The 18,774-nt window shown below is 43.3% G+C and overlaps 4 protein-coding genes and 1 long non-coding RNA gene across 8 annotated transcripts; 3 read left to right on the top strand and 2 right to left on the bottom strand.

Moving 5' to 3' along the window:
* Positions 1 to 293: 293 nt before the first annotated feature.
* LOC103993910 (uncharacterized) lies at positions 294 to 2,894 on the bottom strand. Its single transcript, XM_009414149.3, has 3 exons — positions 2,549 to 2,894; positions 2,370 to 2,412; positions 294 to 590 (listed from the first exon to the last, which is right to left on the bottom strand). Exons 1-3 carry the CDS (start codon positions 2,813 to 2,815, stop codon positions 463 to 465), a joined length of 438 nt encoding a protein of 145 aa, XP_009412424.1. The 5' UTR covers positions 2,816 to 2,894; the 3' UTR covers positions 294 to 462.
* Positions 2,895 to 3,641: 747 nt separating this feature from the next.
* Positions 3,642 to 5,211, top strand: LOC103994344 (piriformospora indica-insensitive protein 2). Its single transcript, XM_009414666.3, has 2 exons — positions 3,642 to 3,988; positions 4,099 to 5,211. Exons 1-2 carry the CDS (start codon positions 3,782 to 3,784, stop codon positions 5,137 to 5,139), a joined length of 1,248 nt encoding a protein of 415 aa, XP_009412941.3. The 5' UTR covers positions 3,642 to 3,781; the 3' UTR covers positions 5,140 to 5,211.
* Positions 5,212 to 5,642: 431 nt separating this feature from the next.
* Positions 5,643 to 6,733, bottom strand: LOC103993912 (protein MIZU-KUSSEI 1-like). The gene has a single exon (XM_009414150.3). It carries the CDS (start codon positions 6,585 to 6,587, stop codon positions 5,805 to 5,807), a length of 783 nt encoding a protein of 260 aa, XP_009412425.1. The 5' UTR covers positions 6,588 to 6,733; the 3' UTR covers positions 5,643 to 5,804.
* A 1,914-nt stretch (positions 6,734 to 8,647) lies between these two features.
* Positions 8,648 to 9,091, top strand: LOC135646256 (uncharacterized). The gene is made up of 2 exons (XR_010499024.1): positions 8,648 to 8,794; positions 8,855 to 9,091. It is a non-coding gene; the product is annotated as an uncharacterized LOC135646256 (long non-coding RNA).
* A 3,444-nt stretch (positions 9,092 to 12,535) lies between these two features.
* LOC103993914 (uncharacterized) lies at positions 12,536 to 18,251 on the top strand. Of its 4 annotated transcripts, none has more exons than XM_009414154.3 (5): positions 12,824 to 12,988; positions 13,552 to 13,594; positions 13,722 to 13,876; positions 14,294 to 15,100; positions 16,459 to 18,251. In XM_009414154.3, exons 1-5 carry the CDS (start codon positions 12,962 to 12,964, stop codon positions 17,764 to 17,766), a joined length of 2,340 nt encoding a protein of 779 aa, XP_009412429.2. In that variant the 5' UTR covers positions 12,824 to 12,961; the 3' UTR covers positions 17,767 to 18,251. The 4 variants fall into 4 exon arrangements, with proteins under 4 accessions (XP_009412426.2, XP_009412429.2, XP_065020925.1 ...); XM_065164853.1 differs by having other exon boundaries at positions 12,888 to 12,988; positions 13,545 to 13,594; XM_009414151.3 differs by lacking the exon at positions 13,552 to 13,594 and having other exon boundaries at positions 12,536 to 12,988.
* The last annotated feature ends 523 nt before the right edge of the window (positions 18,252 to 18,774 follow it).

Below are 18,774 nucleotides of genomic sequence, written 5' to 3'. Positions count from 1 at the left end.
CCGGCGAGGGTAAGGTAGTTCACAACCGACATGGGTGATTGAAGGGCACACACTCCGACGGAGAATGATAGGAGAAGCTTAACCCAAGACGGCACGAGAACAGCACCAACAAGAGAAGGCTAGAGATGATGTAGGAACGCATCGCGTCGAACATAGAAGAAAGGTCTGCATCCACCTACTCGGGAAACATACCTCCCTTCAAATATGCACTCGTAAGTTTGTGCAGGAAAGACAACAGAGTACAAGAAGAAAGCGCGGTCATGCCTCGACACACATCACAGAGAGAACAGAAGGAAGCAAAAATGTTCATGTCTGTGCAACCACACAAACTTCTTCTGTTCTTAGGTAACAACCATCACGGAAAGATGATCAGGAATTCGTAACATGGAGGAGACAAATGGTGGGTGGATCACAAAAACAACATATCGGGGAACACCCATTCTGCACTAAGATGACCTCACATCAAGCGGAAATTTGATCCTCGATCTTGGGGGTGCTTTTTTCCATTTTCTTTTTGGATTCCAGGATATATTTCCAACCGCGCTTATTAACCCCACTTAACTTCACAGGAGCATCAGCAGCCGGTAAGCCTGCAAATTTTGCTAATTGATGAAAACAGGTACATTCAAAGGATCAAGGATGCACATCATCTTAACTTCAAAATTCAAATGAGCACCAGACTAGATCATGGTGATGTGCCAATACCATTAAATAGTGCCTCTGTGAAACCACAGAAGGTATGCGACAGAATCGCAAGCCGTATTAACCACCAAAAGAGAAAAGGCTCAGTGAAATATACCATTTTGCAGAAAAAATATAGCAAACAAAGCTTCATCCCTACCTTCGGATATCTTAGAAGACGAAGTACCAAGTAAGTTTACGACTTTTAAGTTCTCACTTAAAGATAGAGATGCTATTACTATGAGTTTGCCTTCTTGCAATTATAAAGATTTTACTTGGGATGAAGGTAGAACTTCAGAAATAATTAAAACCAGAATTAGAATCACGTTAAAAACCCTGCCTCTTTAGGCGGCTCAAATATTATGTTCTTCGTGAAATTCAACAAAAGAAACCTCACTCATTGGATTCGGAAAACTTTTTGAAAAAAAAAAAAGAATAACAAGGCGAACTTTTATGCATTATAGTATGCAACTAATGACAGTGGTTATGAGTTATTAACTTTATGAAAGCATAAGCGAACAATGAAATGTGAAGCAATTAAAATTAGAAACCTTAGTGAAAACAATTCTAACACCTGTCCTACGAGATGCCAGACATCGACAGGAATCGTCCAATGGCTACGTCAACATCAAATGTAACCTGATGAACCCAAATGCATTTTCTGTCTTAACTCATTTTTTTAAGAAACAAATACATATAAGTTAAAATCTTTGAGTTTGGGCTTTAACTATGGAAACTACAATTTTAGGAAGATTTTGGTGTAAGCGACGATGAGATTACAATAAAGCCAAAAATGGTCAAATCCGCTATCATTCGTGATTCAATTAGTTCCTGCATGTAATCCGGTATGGCCTAACTAACAATACCTCCCGGTTTGAGGAAGACGAATATACGTTTCAAATCCAAACAAGATAGACTTCATAAGCTACTTAAATTTCTCACAGAAGCATCTTCGAATTAATCTAAGCAAAAAAAAGCAAGAGATTTTAGTCCAAAAATACAGATATTCTTTATGGCTTTCAGATGTAAGCCGTCTTGAAATGATAACTTTTAGAATCACTTACTGCCTGGGATGTCACTCCGAACTTATATCACAAAATAGGTACAATTTCATTTTTGTCCAAGAACAAATGAAAGAATTATGCCCAAGCGCTTCATCGATCTTCTTTAACATTTCCCAAAATCTTAATCTTACATAGAACATGCAATGAGGGGGAAAATTGCTAAATCCTACATTTCTAATTCTTCCTAAACCATTCAACCCTAAATTCTAAACTAGCCTACAGACCTCCTTAGTATCCAATGTCTTTGTACGTTTAAATCCTTAAGAACAACTATGATCATGGACCAAAAAATTACCAGTCACAAAGAAACAAAAGGTCCATAAATAGGTATGCTGTGGTGCTTGATGAACAAAGCAGGCTTTTTTCCTTATGTTCCTATTGTTATCTGCTGTTTTTGTATAGCTTGCTTTCCAGGACTGAAATCACAGGACGAGGTCAGTTGACGATTCTTCGCTCCCTACTCGGATGACAGATATAAAAATGGCATTTTTCGAGCGAAAATTGTAACAAGAACTTTTCACCGGAGGAAGAAGCACTATGATTCTCCAAGAATGTATGGAGAAAGAGAACATGGAATTAGAAGACGATGAAACAATTCGAGCAGCAAGAACAATACGAACTCACCGGCCTTGTACCTGATTCCCCACGCTTTGCCATGCCGCCCATCCTGTCAAGAATCAATCAAGAGAGAAGCAAAGGAACAAATAAGAAAACAACGATAACAACAACGAATGCAAGAGGAAAAGGGAAACGACAAAGGGGAGGAAGAGGGCGTCGAGTGGGGAAGACAGGAAGGAGACCACCTTGTATAAGTTGATTTTAGTGATCTCGTAGCAGACGTCCCTCCAGTGGGTCTTGGCCATCTTGTATCCGATTCCCCAGTCAGGCAGGAACTGCGCTACCTCGAAGAGGTTCTTCTTCTTCTTCCGCTTCGGCCGCTTCTCGGCCTCCTCCGCGCCCGACGGGGGCAAAGAAGCTGCGCCGAGCGATCTTATGGCATCAAACGATCGGAGGAGGAATCCAACACCTCGGCTCACCGGTGCTCTGTGCTTCAACAGCGCCGCCGCCATTGGATCGACCGCCGCCGCCGCCGCCTCTCTTCTTCCGCTCCACTCGCAAGGCGCAGAGCGATCGAGATAGGTAAGGCGAAGGAGGGAAGGATTTGGGTCACGATAGATGACCGGACTTGGCCCGATCCGGTCCGGTCCGGATGGCCCAATTAATAGACGAATCGGTCTGGTTCGACTTGCTAAAGCTACCATTTGGGGCGGTCTGCTCTAAGTCGAGCCTTTTGCATGTATCGGTCCAAAGCCTAACCACATATAGCCTGCACACAATAAATGCCAACAAAAGCAGAAAGGGAAGGATGGGTAGGTGAGACCACGAGCCAGTGCTACGGTCATATGGGTCGGTGATAGCGAGAGGACTCCATGGCGGAGCCCGTTCTTGCTTTTGGGTTCAAGTTCCAATGGATCCAATCTCACAGCCATGGTTGGGGATGGTCCACCGTCTACCTCTTTCCTGTGCCCGCGTTCACGCTCTGTTCCGGTGAGGCATGCGCAGTGGCGTCCACCTATTTGTCCTCTCCTATTTGTATGCTTTAATGTTGCCCATGAATCCCTTCTACAGCTCCATCAATCTCACACACTCCTTTAGAGTCGCTGCCCATCACAGGATTGAGCGGGCAATCTCATGCCTATATATACTGCAAATGCACTGTCAATCCAGTAACCAGTTCTTGGACGAGTGGCAGTGTTGTCTGCTACCCTTCTTCTTGGGTGTTTTCTAGATCAGTGGCATGAAAGTTGTGGTGCAGGAGAACTGCATTTGTTCTTCGGGTCTTAAAACCAATGCTATTCGCTTTTTCTGCATCCAAACACTGATTCAAACCAAAAGATGTCATGAAGGAGTCCCATCCTTCTATCGAAACTGTCATCTTTGTGGAGCACCAGCAAGAGGAGATGATCTGATATTGTCTACGCTCATAATCTTCTGTTGTTCATTTTGTTCTTGCAGTTTCTCTCATCTAAATCGTAATGAGGAAACCTGTTGCGGACACAGCTGTTTCGGTGCTCGTGTTCTTCTTGATTAGCTTGCTCGTCACATCTGAGGTAGATGCTGTCTCAGCTCCGATGGAGGAAACGGAACGAGAAGCTCTGTATTTGGCCATTCAAGGATTCGTCGGGAGGCATTGGGATGGGCGGAATCTGTATCCTGATCCTTGCGGATGGACTCCGATACAGGTCATTAATGGATTATTCTCTATTTGATCTCCAATTTTTTGGATAATTTTCCTGCATATAGATTTCAAGCTCACGTTTGACTTCGTTCTCGCCTGAATTCTCGAACGCAGGGGGTGTCATGCGACGTTTTCGAAGGCTTGTGGTACGTCACCGTCGTCAACATCGGACCGGTTCTTGACAACTCTCTCGAATGCTCTCAGGAAGCAGCGTTCAGTCCCCAACTCTTTGAGCTGAAACGTTTGAGAAGCCTCTCCTTCTTCAGATGCTTCACTTCTCCAAGCCAAACCACCACCCTGTCTCAGGATTGGCGAAAGCTATCTGGAAGCTTGGAGACACTGGAGTTCAGATCAAACGATGGTCTCACAGGAGCAATTCCCGTCGATCTTGCTCTGCTCTCGAATCTCCAATCTCTTGTACTGGTAGAGAATTCATTGACGGGCGAGCTGCCTCGAGAGATGGGGAACTTGGTCCGCCTGAAGAGAATGTCGCTCGCGCGGAATCGGCTCTCTGGCCAACTCCCGGCTTCCTTGGGCAACAACTTGGCTGAGCTTTTGATCCTGGACTTGAGCGGCAACTCCCTGAGTGGTTCTCTTCCGTGTTCAATCGGTGGCATGAGTTCACTCCTAAAGCTTGACTTGAGCAACAATCACCTGAACGGAGAGCTCCCATCGGAGCTCGGGAAGCTGAAGAATCTCACACTTCTGGACCTGAGAAACAACAGTCTTTCTGGGATGACACGGTCCCTCGGAGGCATGGTGTCGCTCCGGTACATGCTTCTCTCCAACAATCCATTGGGTGGGAACCTAATGCAACTCGGGTTGCGGAATCTGAGGAGTTTGACCACCTTGGACCTTTCTAACACTGGCTTCATCGGTGGAATTCCAGAATACATTACGGACTTGAGAAGGTTGAGATTTATCGCCTTGGATAACAATAATCTCACAGGCAGCGTCTCCCAAAAGTTCCAAGAACTATCTGGTCTTGCTGCTCTTTACCTGAACGACAACAACCTGACAGGAGAGCTCGAGTTCTCGGACGAGTTCTACAGGAGGATGGGAAGCAGGTTTGCTGCTTGGAACAATCCAAACCTTTGCTGCAGATTTCAGGACAGTGGGCAGGTCCTTCGGGGGGTTCAGCGATGCAAGAACTAGGCAATCCCAAGTTTCCACTTGGTGTGTAAGGCGATCTTTGCTTAACTGTGTTGTTCTGTTCAACACTTCTGAAGGTCCTAAATCATAGAGTTCTTAGCAGAAAAATCCTCTGTTCTTGTAACAGAGGATCAGAGCAAATGCACCAAAGTCTTTTCCTGGACTTGCTTGGGCAGTGGTGGAGCTATCATGAACACTGTGCACGCATCACTTCCAAGTTCCATCCATGCATCATCCACTTTGACCAACGATGCTCTCGCCTCCCACTCATGTATGTGAGCCTTGACCACGACAAAGGACAATTCACGGTGTCTAGCAATACTGCAAGAGACAGATAATAGCAAAGAAGTAGGAACTGTGTTAATGCTGAGTGTAACACATTCGTTTAGGAATGTCGGTAATCGATCCACATCGCCAAACGTTGTTAGATTCTGCCACTCTGCAACATATCGACGTTACTTTGTGTAGTCGTGAAGGATATACGGAGGAGAAAAGATCACGACGACGAAGAAGAAGCATGAGACCAGGTTCTATAGTTAGTCTGCTAAAACCACCCCTCCACAGGGCAGAAGAGGAAGGTGACACGGGTGATAGAGGAGGAGAACAGGGACAGGAATCGCCAAACGACCACCGGATCGACCAGCTTTCTCGGCCGCCTCTCACAAATGTCAGACTCTAAGCAGGTAGATGCTGAGCTCAGGGCCGCCTTGGTTATCAGGATTCATCATGTAGAAGGCCTCCGAGTCGCTGGATCCCACCACCCGCTCGAAGCTCGCCCTCATGTACATCACGTCCCCGCAGGCGACGCCGTCGCCGCCCGGGAGCACACCGGCGCCAGTCGACACAGGCTCCACCGCCTGTAAAACTCTCCAATCGGCCGGCCCGCACTCGCGGCGCACCGCGTGGCCGCACTTCTTTCCGTTGCAGTACGCACGCCACAGCGGCTCCTCCAGCAGCTTCTTTCCGCCGCCCGCACGTCGCTCGCACTCGAGCGCGATCCTCACCAGCCCCGACGCCATCTCCCTCACCAACGTGTCCGTGGGCGTCGCCAGCTCGATTAGCACCGCCGGGCAGGCCCGGGGGTCGACTTGGAACGCGAAGTGGACGTGGCCGCGGCGATGGCCGAACAGCGTGCCCGTCACACGGGGCCCCAAGCCCACGGGTCGATGCCTGCCCACAAATGCCGCAGTCAGCACCGCCCGGAACCTCGAAACTGCCACCGCCACCGCCGCCGCCGCCGAGGAGGTCGAGCCCTTCTTCCTTGCTAGTGGCGCGTCACCATCACAAGAGAACGGTGATGATGAGGTGGCAATGGAGACCTCAAGCGTCTCCCCTTCCGCCCTCCCTCCTCGCTTCTTTTCGTCACCTCCTTTTCCACCTCGCCACTGGAAGTGTCTCTTGGAGGAGGAGAAGGAGGGCTCGTGGGGGCTGCTTGCCATGATGGTCCTCATCGGTGGGAGAGACAAAGCGACAACGAGAGAGGGCGACAAGGTAAAGACAGCACGGCAACCAGTGGCGACGATCGAAGAGCAAAGACAAGGAGGAGAGAATGCAGATTCCCTGCCTGTGTCCGTCTGCTTTCGGACAAAGGGCTCATTTATTCCATGCTTCTAGTCCTTCTCGTCAGCCACTTCTTCAGCCCTTCAATACCATGGGGTGACTGGAGAACACTGACAACAGCCGCAGGCGACGAAGCCAGAGAAACCTGCATGGCAGACAACGGAGAGAGAAAAGAACGGTGACCGAAGGAGAGATGACGAGGGGACGGTCCGTGACCAACCTTGGGGCAGGTGCACGGAGAAGAGTCCGGTCCAGGTGCAGTCGATGACCCAACATTGTTGACCAGGCCATCACGAACGAGCATCGACCGACCTCTGTTTTCCTTCTTCCTCTGTTTTCTGATATGACAGGGGTGGGACGACGTTCCTCAGGGAGAGCAACCAAATGTCCAAAACGATCACATAATCCATGGATGTTCTGCGTGGCTTCATACGTAGAACCCTGTGTCGCTTGTGATTCCAGAATGTCTCGATTCGAGGAACGACCAACGCCATTGCAACTCTGCTACAGACTTGTCTTCAACCTTGAGATCTCAATAAACACATTTTTTAGGGGAGAGGGGAAAGGACGAGATGTCAAAAGATTGATTGGAACACTAGAAAACGATTCGATTGTACGTGGAAGCGGAGATTTATAGAACAGGCTTAGCATTTGAATTAAAGTAGCTGATAATTAGCATGGCTGAGACCCTTTTACTACGATCAAAGTGTGGCGCAGCACTGTGTCTGCTTCAGGAAGCAGCTCACTGTTCGCTGTTGACTGCAGCGGGGTCAGTATTGCCGCCGAACGTGGTCGGAAACAGTGACGTAAGCATGACGTGAAATAAAAGTAAAAAAATCAAATATCGGAAAAAGATAAATTGGTATATGATAGGATCGATTTTGGTTTATCGATTATACGTGATAAATTAATCCGACTTTACTGATTTTATTAGTATCATTACATCCGAAAATAAAAAGTAAAAAGCTCAATTTCTCATAAACAAATCTATGCATTATAGTTCATTATGAAAATAAAATATTTGGACCATTTAACCTAATGTTACTAACCGAAACATAAAAATTAATTGATAAAAGTAATTTTAACATTTTAGTTGGTGATGATTGTGGATGATATCGGTGATAGCAAATAATAATACCATTGGGGGTCGTGGATAACTAATATGGATAAACTGCATTTGTATGGTAGTTGTTAAGCAACTCTTTCGTCCGTCAATACCAATGTAATTATTAAACAATATCACTTTACATTTTTGTTAGTGTCCGGTAGTTCTTTCACCGCTCAATAACTGTGTTGACGTCGACAAATGACCTTTACCCTTCATCGTTACTTTTCTCATCCACAACAGTCATTCAGACTTCCAACGATATCATCGTTCACTATCATCAATGAAAATGATTGAAATTATCTTTTTTATTTTTATATTTTCATTGATAAAATTAACGATGTTAAAATAAATAAATTTAGATATTTTATTTTTATAATTATATAAAATTTAATATAAATTTCTTAGATATAAAAACTGTGATACTAAAAGTATATAACTAAAAGAATAATATGTTTCCAAGAATCATTACTACTACGTTTCGAATCATTTACTGTGCTTAAGACACTTTCGATGCGTTCTCGTTTGATTTGCGATGTGAATGGCATCATAAGCCCGCACACATCCTATGCGATGCCTGCATGACAACGTGGGCTTGCATCCGATTCCGTCTAGAAGCTCGCAGTTGTTCCTTGTCCAACATGCTACGATTGTTCAACCCAGCGTTGCTCTTTGCTCTCGAATCTGATTCCCTCTCCCCCGCCACTGCGGTCACAATCCCACGCTATAAATGCCGCATCCGAGGCAGCGAAGAAAGTCGAGCCAAACCTCTTGCTGTCGAGTGGAGAGAGACTTGAAGAGTAAGAGGAAGGAAGAAGAAGAAGAAGAAGAAGAAGAAGAAGAATGGCGTCGGCGAAGGCGGCGAAACCTGTAGGGATCATGGAAAAGAGCAAGGAAGCTGCGGCCATGGCCGGCGAGGGCGCGCCGAGGGCGGCGGCCTCGAAGAAGGCCCCGAAGAGAGCTGGGCAAAAGCCTCGGGAGCCCAAGAGGAAGGTACCTCCGTAGAACTCGTCCTCGATACGGGTATCATTATCTAAGCCGTGTTTTTGGCAGGCGAAGGGTGGGAAACCGGCAGCGGCGAAGAGTTCGAAGCAGCAATGAGCGGAGGTGGGATTCGGGGCTCGTGGCATCTGCTCACGCTATCTATGGTTGTCCTCTTGCTTCGTCTTAGGCTCCCTTGTGATAATAACATGATGCCTCGTCCTGAAATCTAAAGGTTGGGTACTGTTTGCTCGGTGTTCTCCGGTTTTACCCCCTCGTCCTGAAATCTCAGACTGGTGTTTTGTGAAAGCTGAGACTTTGTGTTTGAGATGATGCAGACCGGTGCATGAACGAGTCAAAGCGTACGTCGTGCGTGCATAGGCTCATATAAGTAGAAACCAAACGCTCCAACGATTCAACACATAATACAGATCAAACGAATCAATGATCGAAGGTTTGATGGGATACCCAAGTGGCTGATCTATATATTCTATGAATTCTTTTAGTGTTCCATGACATCTCATATAAGTATTCTTCACCATAGATTTATGGGATAATTGACTTGTTAACTTTACGATTCGATGGGACGAATAATATATTAACTTGTTGAGTAATTAATTCATTTATTCTTTTGTTTTGATAGATTAATCATTTACTCAAAATATATATATATATATATATTATTTCTACGGTTAATAATAATATATTGGTAATTGAGAGGATAAGAATAATAAAAAAATTAAGATATCCATCCACACATGTGGGGGAGAATCAGTATGTTTGTATACTAAAATAACCTATGAATGGATTAAGTGGATACTTATAGGAATCCTATTTGCAAAGGGGAGAAAGGAATATTTTTTGAAATAAAAAAAAATATTTTGTAGAATATTCTCCTCCTTTATTCGTGTTGAGTTTTGGTTGGTTGATCCAAAGCATCGATTACATCACTAATAAATATAATTATCTCGAGTGATGTTTATCTTATATTTAATTTGATCATTGATATAATTTAATTTATGCTTGTGGCTTGTGTTTTGTCTTGTATTTACATTATATTTTTCGATCATTTTATTTGATGTTTCACTCTAATCATTAAAGTGTATAAATATATGTTTTGGATTCAAAAGGGGTTAATGAATCATGGAAAAAGAACTGTGACTAGAGTTCTTCGATTGTGCCATGATATATTAGTTTCCTCGAAATAATATTGCTATCTTTGACAGCATAATTCCTCCTAATGATACCTTAACAAAATCACATCGATCTAACCTTCTGTGTCCTAACAATGCATGAATTATCATGGAGCGCTTTTATAATCACTCGACATGACTCTCGCTTGCATCATCTCCATATAAATGATTTATTTTTATTTTCATTTTGATCGAAGAGAGAAGAGAGGGAAGATAAATTCCTCTCGTTTAGATATAGGAAAAGAGGGATGTTAAGATAAAACACATACAACTCTGATGACTTTCACTCCTAGTAAAATAAAATTTCTTAAGATGAAGCTTTAACGAAAATACGTTTAACATAAAATGTCAGTGAAAATAATAGGCAAATAAATCGATAAGCAATGATAACGAGGAGTATAATAGAAATGTAAACTGATTTTATAATGATTCGATCGTTTCGACCTACGTCCACTATCGATTCCTCTTCCATCGAGGCCATCGGTATTTACTAATAATCTTCTTTCGATGAGCGAAGATCAACTATCATTTTTATAATTATTTCTCCTTTTCATAGGCTTAAGAGAAAATATTTACACCCCTCTTCTGCAAGATAACCCTCACACACCTTCATTAGAACAACCTTTAAACTCAATAAAGGAGGGAACTCAACTTTTTAATAAAGTTTACACACTTTTATCTCAAGTATTCTTTCCCCTTTCTACTTTAATTTATACTTACCCAAACAGGAATTGGCAGGGTATTTATGGACTCTAAATAACTTCAAAAATTAGAACCAAAATTTAAATCATCGAGTTTTTAGGGTACTGACGATATCAATGCTAGCAACACTAACATTAAACGATATCACCACCTGACACTAGCGGTACCACTGCCGAGTCTTTTGGAAGAAGTATATTTCATACTTTTTGTAGCTCACGCGGTTTCATCGCGTGGTACCACAGCTTGACCCAACTTTGGGTCACCGAATGAGCTTTCCAATGAGCCCAAGTCAATACCAAATATAGGCTAATGGGCTCCTAATTGAGTTAGCATGATCACACCCAAAACTAACTCAATTACAACCTAACCTACTTCGATCAAGACATGATTGATTACACCCAATCATATATTGTCTGACATGTCATTGATTCATTCGACGCTTCATCCGAATCTTCGTCGTATCATTATCTCGTTTGACGTATTACTCGACTATCGATATATTAACCTCTCACAACATCCGATCTCCTTGGCCCAATGTCCGATCTTTCTGGCTCGATGCTCGAACTCATGACACGAAGTCCTTCTATCAACAAGTCGACCAGTCCTTCGGACCGACGTCCAATCTTCTGACATGATGCTCTCCAGCCCAACATCTGATTCTCCTGCTTTAATCGATTTATCTTTTCATGATCGAAGTTAGTCCTACATCACTCGAACGCTGATTAGATCATAACTTCATCAATCAATTTCATAATCAAAATCCAAAATTCAACACTTTATCTATTCATAATAACACTTTAATTCCTATTAATAGAAAAATAAGGTAAATTAAAATGTTTTCTCATACAACAATCATTGACTTAGTCTCGAATGGTCTTGAATGAATTTGGTCGGCTCGATATATCGACATAGATGTTAGCGAACAAATATATCGTGGCTGATGAGTTAGCACGATTAGGTCTGCGAGTCGATGTTGGGAGCTTCCTATAAAGTGAGCTGGATGATGAGATGGTTGTGCCCTCAGGAAGGAGTGCTGGTGGGCGTTAGTCAGGACTCGAGTCAGTTGATTGCTCTCCTTTGCGCAGAGGATGGCGTCCTCGGGGTTGAGACACTCGCCGCTCGCGGATGGTCATTCGCCTACAAAAACGCCCTTCGTCGGGTGGTTCCCGACTCTGGCCCCTCCTACGAGCAAGTTAGTAAAGGATTTGATTGTCTCCTTATTTTTCTCCCCCTGATTGGACGCCGACCAGGGGCTTTTATATTATTGTGCAAGGGTCGGTTGCACGTCCGATCGATGTGGCCACTGACCCTTGTGGGATGGGACGACACTTCTGACCCGCTGAAGTCTTGGGGAATGTTTGAGCGACGTAGACGGTACTGCCCCGAGCTCTCGGGATGGTCGCGTCGTACAATGCCTTAGCACGAAACTTGACTTGACGTCCGACATGGGGTTCTGATGGCGTGTGGCCTCGAATTCTGACATTGATTGTGACTTTACCTCTGACGTCGACGGTGATTTGTCTGAGACCCAAAATATGTCGTATCAATAGATATAAACAAATGATTTATATACGACCAAATGATCCCTCGCCAATAATGGAATATTTTTCTCTACTCGTACAAAAGTCCATTTATAGCCGTGGTTTGAGTTTGTAGGTGTGTCGAGGATGTGATTAATGGAGTCATCTGTACCTCTTAACAGCCACATTCAAATTGACATATCGGACGATATCTTCCTATCACCACCCAACCGAGTCCGACGCACATCGAAACCCCGGTTCGCCCGGTCCGGTCCAAGTCCACCCATGGTTCGCCTATATGTAAGTATGCTCGCCCCGCGCGTGCCCATCGCTCGCCCATTTCGATTCTAGGTCGAAAGCGCCCGGAAGCATCCACCCGCGAGGGTTTCGTCTCCCCCCCTCCCATCCCGTCTCTTCCCTTTGTGAATAACCCTACCGATAACAGCTCCCCTCGTCTGATCGGCTGGCGGCGGCGATGGATCTGGCGGTCGAGGGAAGACACGCGCTACTGTTCGACGACGACGCAACCGCGGCCTTCGTCAACGCTCGCGATGCCCTCGTCCCATGGAGCGGCGACCCCGCCCTCCTCATCGACCGCTACGACGTCCGCCACCTCCTCGATCGCATCCCGCCCCGCCCTCCCGTTAGGGCTGCATCTCGCCTTTGCGAGGTTCCCGCCGTCGACGGCGTGACCTCCTCCCAGCTCGACCGTGAGCGCTATCTCGATCTCCCCCTTTCCGGTCCTGACGCAGATCCGGGCGGCGATGATGATGCAAGGGGATCTTTGTCAGGTTCGTCTTCCGATTTGCTTGCAATTTTGGTACACTATTTCTTTTCTTTAATTGCTTGACAAATAAACAGCTATTATCCTACGTAGCCTTTATCATATTAACACTTATTAGGGATTCGTATGATCGAACTAGAGGATTCATGGGTGGTTGAGTTGACGCATAATTTAGCTTGGAAAAAGATCACCGTTTTGTTTTTCTTTAGTTTGTAATAGGGGCTCTTTTGAGGACTGTCAGTTTGTTAGTGAAACCTGGTAATCATTGCCACCGGGTCATGTTGTTGGAACTTTTCTTTGATCTGCTTTTTTTTTCTAGATTTCCTGCAAAGTATTCGTTTTCTTGCTGGTGATGTCTGACTTGGGGGTCGTGAAGCCGAACCATGTGTTCGGGGATGGTTCTTTTATGTAGTCTGTCATGTTATATACAGTGGGTATCGTGTCTCTGAAATGGTAACTTGTTATTGTTGACTACCTGATCTTTTTGGTTTAATGGCACGTACTATCCATAGAAAGGATGACATGCTAATCAACCAATATTATATTGCATTTGAATTTCCAAGTTTGCAGGATGGATGCTTAGTTTACTTCATGAGTTCTCTCAGAAGTCCAAGTAAGGAACCTTGACACATTCTCACTGCCGTTTGCTTCTCAGAGTTCTGTATTTTATATTATTTGCTGAGACTTCTACTGGCTTTAAGGACCATCTTTGATTGAACTTTTTGGCTTCCCAATTGCAGGAACAACCAAAGATTCAGATGGAACTTATCAGGCTGTACCTTTTTCATATGGAAATACTGCGAATGCAGTTGACTCGAAGAACTCCGATTCAGGACTCACTAATTCTTGTTACCGTCCACCTTTTCTGATCCCCGAAAGATTACAGTGTAACCTGGTAAATAAAATGAATGGATTCAATTTTATTGTTAATTTCCTTTTGGCATATGACAAAGATGAATGTTTTCTGTAGATTGTTAGTATTTCTTCAACAGTTGGGACATCAATATTTATCCAAGGTGCATATATTCTTCTAAGGCTTACATGTCTAAGTTTCAGAAGCTTGGAGCTGAGATGAAGTTCATACTATGGTTGCCATTCATGTGAACCATGTTTTGTTGTGATGTTTCTTGACGTAAAGGAATAGGCAGGTGGGATCAGCAATGTGTACATTGCTGAGCGTGCTCTTTGTTTCTACTCTTATGTGCTAATAGTACTTATCAGGAAGTTTTAAGCCATCAATTCTTGTTCAGTTAGAATTATGCATTTATAATGTAATTTATTGACACAAGTTTCTTATGGTTGTTTTCTGCAGCCTCCTACAGAAAAATTACATCAGATCATTGCAAGAACAGCAACGTTTGTAAGTCAGCATGGAGGACAATCAGAGATTGTCTTGCGGGTGAAACAGGGTGACAATCCAACTTTTGGGTTCTTGATGCCAGATCATCATCTTCATGAGTATTTTCGATTTCTTGTTGAACATCCTCAACTTCTGAAAAGTGATACAAGCACTACCAAAGCACAAGAAGAGGAAAATTTGGAAGAGAAGAAGGACAAGATGCTTGCTTCTGATAGTGGGGCTTTGTCATTGCTCGGATCTTTCTATGGAACCGCAGAGGATGATGATGGCTCACATGAAGCTGACACAGAGGTTCTAGGCTCTGTCTATACCAGCATCGCAGATATTGCAGCAGTTCCTCAAAAGGCAGAACAACCCTATATGGCTTTGGAAGGGAAAGGAGAAATTAAGAGTCTAGCTGCCCCTGTTGTTTCTAAAGACAAAACTGTTTCTATAAAAAGGAAGCTGCCTGCGAAATCTACTTTGGTTAATGGTCCATATGGCAAGAATGCAAGAGATGGCAACCCAATCCTTCCTGGTTTGGTTGAGCAGCCACGAAGTTCTGTGTCTGGCAGATCAGATGTCAAATCAGTGCTGTTGGAGCCTCCATCTTTCTTAAAAAGAATGATAGACAAAATAGTTGAATTCATACTTAGAAATGGGAAGGAATTTGAGGCAGTTCTTATTGAACAAGATAAGACAGTAGGCAGATTTCCATTTCTTCTGCCATCAAATCAATATCATCCTTACTACCTCAAGGTTCTTGAAGGTGCCCGTCAGGTAGTTTCTTCATAATTTTTGCTTATCTTGATCCATCTCATATGCGTCCTATACAAATTTATTTGTGTTATTTTTATGATAATAATTCCATTGTAGAACATTTTTATTTAAGTCCTTAAAACAATTAATGTATGTGCTGGATCTCATGTGCAGATTTGATTATTAATGTTTTGTCAAAAGTATTTGCAGCACTATTTAGTTCCAATTTTAGCAAACCTAAGATGTAGGAAATTTGCATTACGCAACTTACATATTCAAGTTGGCTTGACGAATAGATAGACTCATTTTATTTCTCGAATCATCTTCTTTCAGGTATTTTCAAATGTACATAATTTAATGCTGAATGATGTATAATGTCTCCTATGCTTATTTCATCCATTTACTCGGGCATTTTTGTGGCCTTGTCTCTCTTTTTTTACTGTCAGCAAGCGACACTTCCCTTTTGATGGAGTCCTTGGAGTTTAAGAGTGCAAATATGATCCTCTGGTTCACAATCTGAAGTCGGTATTTTTGTCCAGTCAAAGAAGCATTACTGCTCTGCTGTATTAAATTTTTTTTGATAATTATGCCAAACTGGTGGTATTGTAAAAAAAGTGGTATGGTATACCCGCGGAGCTTGAACCACTAACTAAAGATGCTTAATTCCAACTTAGTAGTAGTAAACCAGCACCATCAAACCTTTATAAGTCAATCCAAAAATTTTTCCGCTTCTGATATGGGAATAGGTCGGGGTAGTAGTATAACATTGATCCGAGATTCACATTGGGCTTTTGGATGTCAACGGATGGTTAGTTACAGTTTGGCAAGCTTTTGGAGTGAGCACCACCACTGGCAAAGTTGATGGAGGTGCTGGTTAGACAGAGATATGGGCTTTCCATGGAAAATTAGAACCTATATCTCCAGAAACTAATTTAATGATTAAGGTGGTTGTTTTAGTGGCACAATGTTTAGTCCTACATAAAGGTTAATAACGGTTGATAAATGATATGATTAGCTACAAATTGGTATTCTAATTAATGATTTGTCACTCCTCTCAAGTTGTAAAGCGGGGCATACAATATTTTATTCGTAATCTTTGCTTCTTGCATTTATATTATGCTTGAGTAATAGCTACAAATTGACTTTCTGATTCTAGATTTGTCTCTCCATCCAGGTTACAAGTCATTCTAACAATGTTTTTTTCATATTCTTTGCTTTCTTGCATTTATTTTATGCTCAAGGTTTTGCACATAGTAGTATTGTGTTTGTTTGGATGGAAAATGAATATGCCCTTCACGCAAATGTCTTTTGAGTTATCTTTTGTTATTTAACATTTTTCATCGTGGACATAAATCTTCTAAATTTAAAACTATCGACAGGGTAATACTGGTAGCAAGAAGAAAGTGCAAGCTGATCTTACTAAAGAATCTGCCCGGGACCACAACTCGTCAGACTTATCAGAAGGATGGTTGTATGATCCTCATAGAAAGGAGAAATTTAAGATGGTAATTGGTGCGCCAAAGAAGGAAAAGCATGATCAACAGCCGACACTCGCCCCTCAGGCTGGAGTGAGCGTAGATGAAGCTGCTGCCATTGTTCTGGCAGCTACAAGGGGTGTCAGTTCTGCTAATGCTCATCAGGATATTTCACGTCCTGAGTTGGCTGCAGGCCGCACTCACCGGGAGGCTACACATGCTTCCAGCTTGGGGAGTTACTCCTTTTTACAAGGCCGGGAATCTATACCTAAACCTACTTCTAGCCATGAAGAGGGTACTTCTTTGCCTTCATCCAATCAACAACTTAGCAATAAAGGTTCCAACACGGATGATGATGTATGGATTGCAAAGGCTATTGCAAAAACTGCAGCCCTTGTTACCTCTTGCGAAGCTGACTCTTCAGAAGCTTCCTTAACAAAGGAACAAAAGCTCAAGGCTGAGAGGCTGAAACGAGCAAAGATGTTTGCAGCTATGATAAAGAGTGGTGATCCATTAAGCAAATTGACTGGTTCCATCACTGCTCAAAATTCATCATTGGAAATTTCTGCCGCTGGTTCATCTCGATCTGGCGCAGGATCAGATCTTTTGGTCAAAGAACGAGAAGGAAGCTCTGTACCTTTCGATGCTGAGGTTTCTGGTAGATCTAAGTTTCAAGAGAGAGAGTCTGATCATGATGTTAGTGAGGAATATAGCCATAGGGAGAAACATCAATCGTGTTCTCGAGATCTTAAAACTGATGACATGGTTGAAAGTCATAAGCAGTCCAAAAAGAGGCATCGGTCTGAACATTCTATAAACCATAGAAGTGGTGATAAAAAACATAGGAAGCATCCTTCGTCTTCCAAGGACAAAGAATCTCGGCATCGTCATAAGCACCACAGTTCCTCAGAAGACGAGTACGGGCACAGAAAGCATTCTAGGTCTCATCGTCGTCATAAGGATGAAGGTACACCAGAAGAAAAGGAGAGGACAGGGTCCGATGGACACAGGAAGAAGCATCACCGGCGGTCTCAAAGGAACCATGACACTGATGAAGAGGTGAATACAACAATTTTGGATCAGTCGGAAGTCCCTCAGAAATCTAACCACCAAAAGGTCGTAAATATGCCATCAGCTCCAACTGATGCAGCAACTGAAGTATCCAAAGATCTAAGAGCAAAAATCCGAGCTATGCTATTAGAAACCTTGTAGCTATCCTGGATGCAGTGCCAAATGAGTATAAATGTGATGATGTTCTGATCGATGCAAACATCTTTCAGGTGCAATCTCTATTTTCGCACGTTGCCCTATTTACAAAGTTGAATTTTCCTGAACTATATCAAAAAGACAAGACATGAGGAACGGGTGAAATCTGCTAATTCGGGTGTCCAAACAAAGACTACATCAAATGATTGCTTTGGTATGATGTTGTAATCATTAGATCCTAGATTAATAGTTCTGATTGCGAATAGATTACCCAGATGGTCTTTTGAGGGAAGCATGTTGCCTTCGGCCAGAATAGAGCATAGCCGAGCAGAGGACGAAAAGGCAACGCAGAGATCCCATGTCCTCTGGATCTCTCTCCCTCTCTCGCTCCCATTTTAAGCCTAGCAATTAGGATGATTAGATCCTTATTTTCAGTTCATGAGTTTATAATATAATTATAGAATGTGCAAAGTTTGATTCTTATTGTGCAATCATTTGATGTATTGCTGGAGTCACTTGGTTCTTTTGTTTGCTTGCTCTGGTTCATGGTGCCTACAGTCGTGTTTATTTTGCTATCTGATGGCTGCTCTCAATTTCTGATCTGGCTTGCCGGTGCCCATGTGTTCGTGGGGGCCAAAGCCCAAGTCATGGTGAGTGTCTGGCATTTGTCTTCTTACGTGTGTGGATCAGATAGATTAGATTCTGTCCCAAGGGGACAAAGCTACTTAAGCATGACCTCCCTCGATCAATCTTTGGTACTGGTCATCAGTAGGACTTGATATATTTTATTTTCTTTGGGTTTTCAACTGAAAATTTTAATCCATATCGGCGATCAAATCGGTTTAGTTCCAAACCCTTATGATAAACGTGCATGATTTGATTTGCCTCTGAAATATTCACTTCCAAAAATCATCGGCTGAAGTCAGGATCAGCAACTGTAACAACGCAAGCCTTATCTTAATGAATATTCCGTGAAAGCAACACAGCTTCATAATACAAGCCGTCATCATACAG

This window comes from Musa acuminata, chromosome BXJ3-8, assembly GCF_036884655.1.
Source record: "Musa acuminata AAA Group cultivar baxijiao chromosome BXJ3-8, Cavendish_Baxijiao_AAA, whole genome shotgun sequence".
Lineage (NCBI taxonomy): Eukaryota > Viridiplantae > Streptophyta > Magnoliopsida > Zingiberales > Musaceae > Musa > Musa acuminata.
This window is presented reverse-complemented; position numbering and strand designations above follow the sequence as displayed.